Raw genomic sequence first — 3,133 nt, 5'->3', positions numbered from 1 at the left:
TGTGTGTGTGTGTGTGTGTGTGTGTGTGTGTGCGCGCGTACACGTGATGTCTGGCTTATCCCCCTCTCCCAGTTTATGAAAGAAAACAAGTTTAGATATGAGGTCCTTGTCAATTGGAAGGGCCTACACTACACTAGATTAATAGAGATCTTTGTGCACATAAGTATTTTTTTTTCTTTGTAATCAGTAAGCCCAACATTTTCCAAAATAGGCATCTATAGTTTAGGCTATTAAATCCATATTTAGGCATCTACATAAATAGCCTATTTTTTCAGGAGTGGAGGGAATCCTCTGACTTAAATCAGTAACCTATCCAAATTCAGCGGCAACCAGCGGGTGTTCAGCATTTTTCTTTTAATCTGGTTGCCTGGATATGAATTTAAGAGCCCATATCATTGGCTCTTATACTCCCCTCCATTGTGGTTTGGGGATTTGTTTTCTTTTGCTTCCCTTTTAAGATTTCCCTCTAAAATATTGCCAGCTTTTGGAAAAGCAAAACAAAACCATGCTTTAGAAAATAAACAGGCATAATACCTACAGAAGTTCTTGGCCAATTTTATGATACAAAGCAAAAAAGAAAGTAAAAACAATGTCATCAAACTTAATAAAAATCACATCATTTTCTCTAACTGAATTTTTCAACCACTGGTTCACAATTTACCCACCTGTTGTCTTCTAGCAGCTACATAATTAAGTTTCACCATCTCTTTCCCAAATTCTTTAAAGCGATTTGCTAGGTCTTGTTCATTTGTTGCATTTTTGACAGCTTCCAATGCTTCTTCTACCTAGAATTTATATATGAAATATGTTAGAATTTTAATCCATCCATTTCTATTACTTTTCAAACTTGATATCATCAGTAGAGTTTCTCTGTGCCAAATTTGCCTCTCAGCTGCATGCTTACAGTTACTCTAGAGCAATTTCACTGACTTTATTTGGTTTCATAAAGCTAATACAAAAATGTGTTTAATGTTGTTTTGCATAATTTCCCTTTATATATATTTCATTATCATATATAATTCATATGAGAGGCGTTACTACAGGCATTCCCTTACTTGGATGGATTTAACAGATTAAATGCTTAACCGTGTATTTTTCAGATAGAAAAAGTGGACAGATTTTCCTTAATGAATATATTATGTCGGTGTTATGTGAAAAATAAAACTAACCATAGCTTAGAAAGAAAAATAAAAGGACAAAATAACTAAATAAATAAACTTAAATGTGAATTTACCCTATATTCCATAGCTGACTGATTTCAGATCTTTGCAAAATACACATAAAAAGAGCAGATACAAAACAAAATAGAGTAGCTGTAGGGTAATAATATGGTTGGAATTTAATTTTCTAATCTTGTATGTTTCTCAAATGTGTTGTATGACCTTTCTTTTAAATGGAGGGCAGAACCTGACAGAAGGGCAATAGAAATTTCTCTATAATTACTCAGTTCTGTTGCAGCAAAACAGGCAAAGATATGAAAGACAGATTTGTCACTTAGTGAACTTAATACCGTTATAATGAAAGTTCACTAGGTATCCAATATAAAAGTTATATATCATTACAATTCTCATAAAACAATTGCAATGGTTTATTCACCTAACAAATAAAATAACAATTGTTTTTTCCATGAGCAGTGGAATTTTGCATTTGTCATGTGCTAGAAAAGTGAAATTCTTGAACAGCTGTACACACTTTTTTGGCTGAAAGAAAGGTGTTTCTCCTGGCACAAATGTATCACCTATCCACAAACAGAACTGAAGTGGTCCAATCCAAACTTAACAATTGCCATAACATAAGAGAAACACAGTATGAAAAAAGCACTGCATTATCTAATGCTTTCCTCCTGTGCATCCACCTCAATTTAATATATTAATGATCAGCAGAAGATGCTAAATTGTTTACAATGGGAACACGATAGCTTTGACATGCACAAAACTTGGATTCATTTCTATTCTTGTACAGCTTAACTTTCTGCTCTTAGGATAATATCTTTTCTTTTATTTCTTTCTTTTTTTTCTTTTTTTAAATAATGTCAGCATCTTATTTATATATTGTTTCTTGCATTCTAATGAAAAACTTCTTAAGCTCGTTTAAAGGACACTTATGAAAAAGCCCATAGCTAACAGTTGCAGGGTAATGATCTCCCAGATAATCATGGCTAAGGAAAAAAGTGTGTGTGTGTGTACACACTAAGAGACATTTTCATCAAAAGACCCTTCTTGCATACAATTTTTTGGTTTGTTTTAAGGCGGTGGTGGCCAACCTTCTCACTCCACAGACCAGATGGGATCTGGCTGGTGGGCTTCATCCAGCACGCGGGGCTAGGAAGATGGGGGCCCAATTCCCCTGAGTATGGGGGCATGAAGCCCAACCCTGACCTGGGTGCAGGGGAGAAAGGTAGCAGCCTGGCCCCAAGCCTGATGTATGGGGAGAAGGCATGGGGGCAGAGTAGCCACATTCTGGATAAGCAGGGGGGTGGGAAGCAGCCTGACTCCAACCTTGATGCATGGGTGGGGGGGAAGGAGTGGCCCTGATACAGACATGTAATGGTGAGTGGGCCTTGGCTAGGGACAGGAAAACTGGGACAGGAAGAAACCCAGCACCATCTGGATGGGTGGGGGTTGGCCTAACCCGGATCCTGCTGCACAAAAGTGGTTGAAGGTAGGACTGCACCCGTCCACAAAGAGCTTTCACCAATTCTGTGGGGATCCCTGCAGGGCTGGATGGCATAGCTTCTCAGGCCGCATCAATGACTTGGAAGATGGAATGGAGTGCATCCTTAACAAGTCTGCAGATGATATCAAGTTGTAGGGAATAGTAGATATGCTGCAGGGTAGACAAGAGCTAGACAAATTGAAGAATTAGACCAACAGAAATCTCATGAGTTTCAATAAGGAGAAGTGCAAAGCATTGTATTTAGGAAGGAACAATTCCCATGTAGCGCTACAGGCTGAGGACTGCAGAAAAGGACCTGGGGTTTACAGTGGACAATAAGCTGAATACAAGCCAAACGTGTGTCCTTGTTGCCAAGAAGGCTAGTGACATACTGGGATGCATTAGCAGGGATGCTACCAGCAGATCAAGAGAAGTGATTCTTCCCCTCTATTGAGCACTTGATGAAGCCACATCTGGA

General features: G+C 38.4%; 1 protein-coding gene across 2 annotated transcripts in view; it reads right to left on the bottom strand.

The window, feature by feature from the left end:
* CTNNA2 (catenin alpha 2) overlaps positions 1 to 3,133 on the bottom strand; it is a 1,036,033-nt gene that overhangs the window by 812,268 nt on the left and 220,632 nt on the right. For both annotated transcript variants that reach the window (XM_019526187.1, XM_019526188.1), the window contains exon 5: positions 666 to 785. In XM_019526187.1, coding sequence (XP_019381732.1) covers positions 666 to 785 — 120 coding nt within the window. The remainder of the gene's footprint in view (positions 1 to 665; positions 786 to 3,133) is intronic.

Source organism: Gavialis gangeticus, unplaced genomic scaffold (assembly GCF_001723915.1).
Source record: "Gavialis gangeticus isolate Ggan-Ray unplaced genomic scaffold, GavGan_comp1, whole genome shotgun sequence".
In the NCBI taxonomy this organism is placed as follows: Eukaryota; Metazoa; Chordata; order Crocodylia; family Gavialidae; genus Gavialis; species Gavialis gangeticus.
This window is presented reverse-complemented; position numbering and strand designations above follow the sequence as displayed.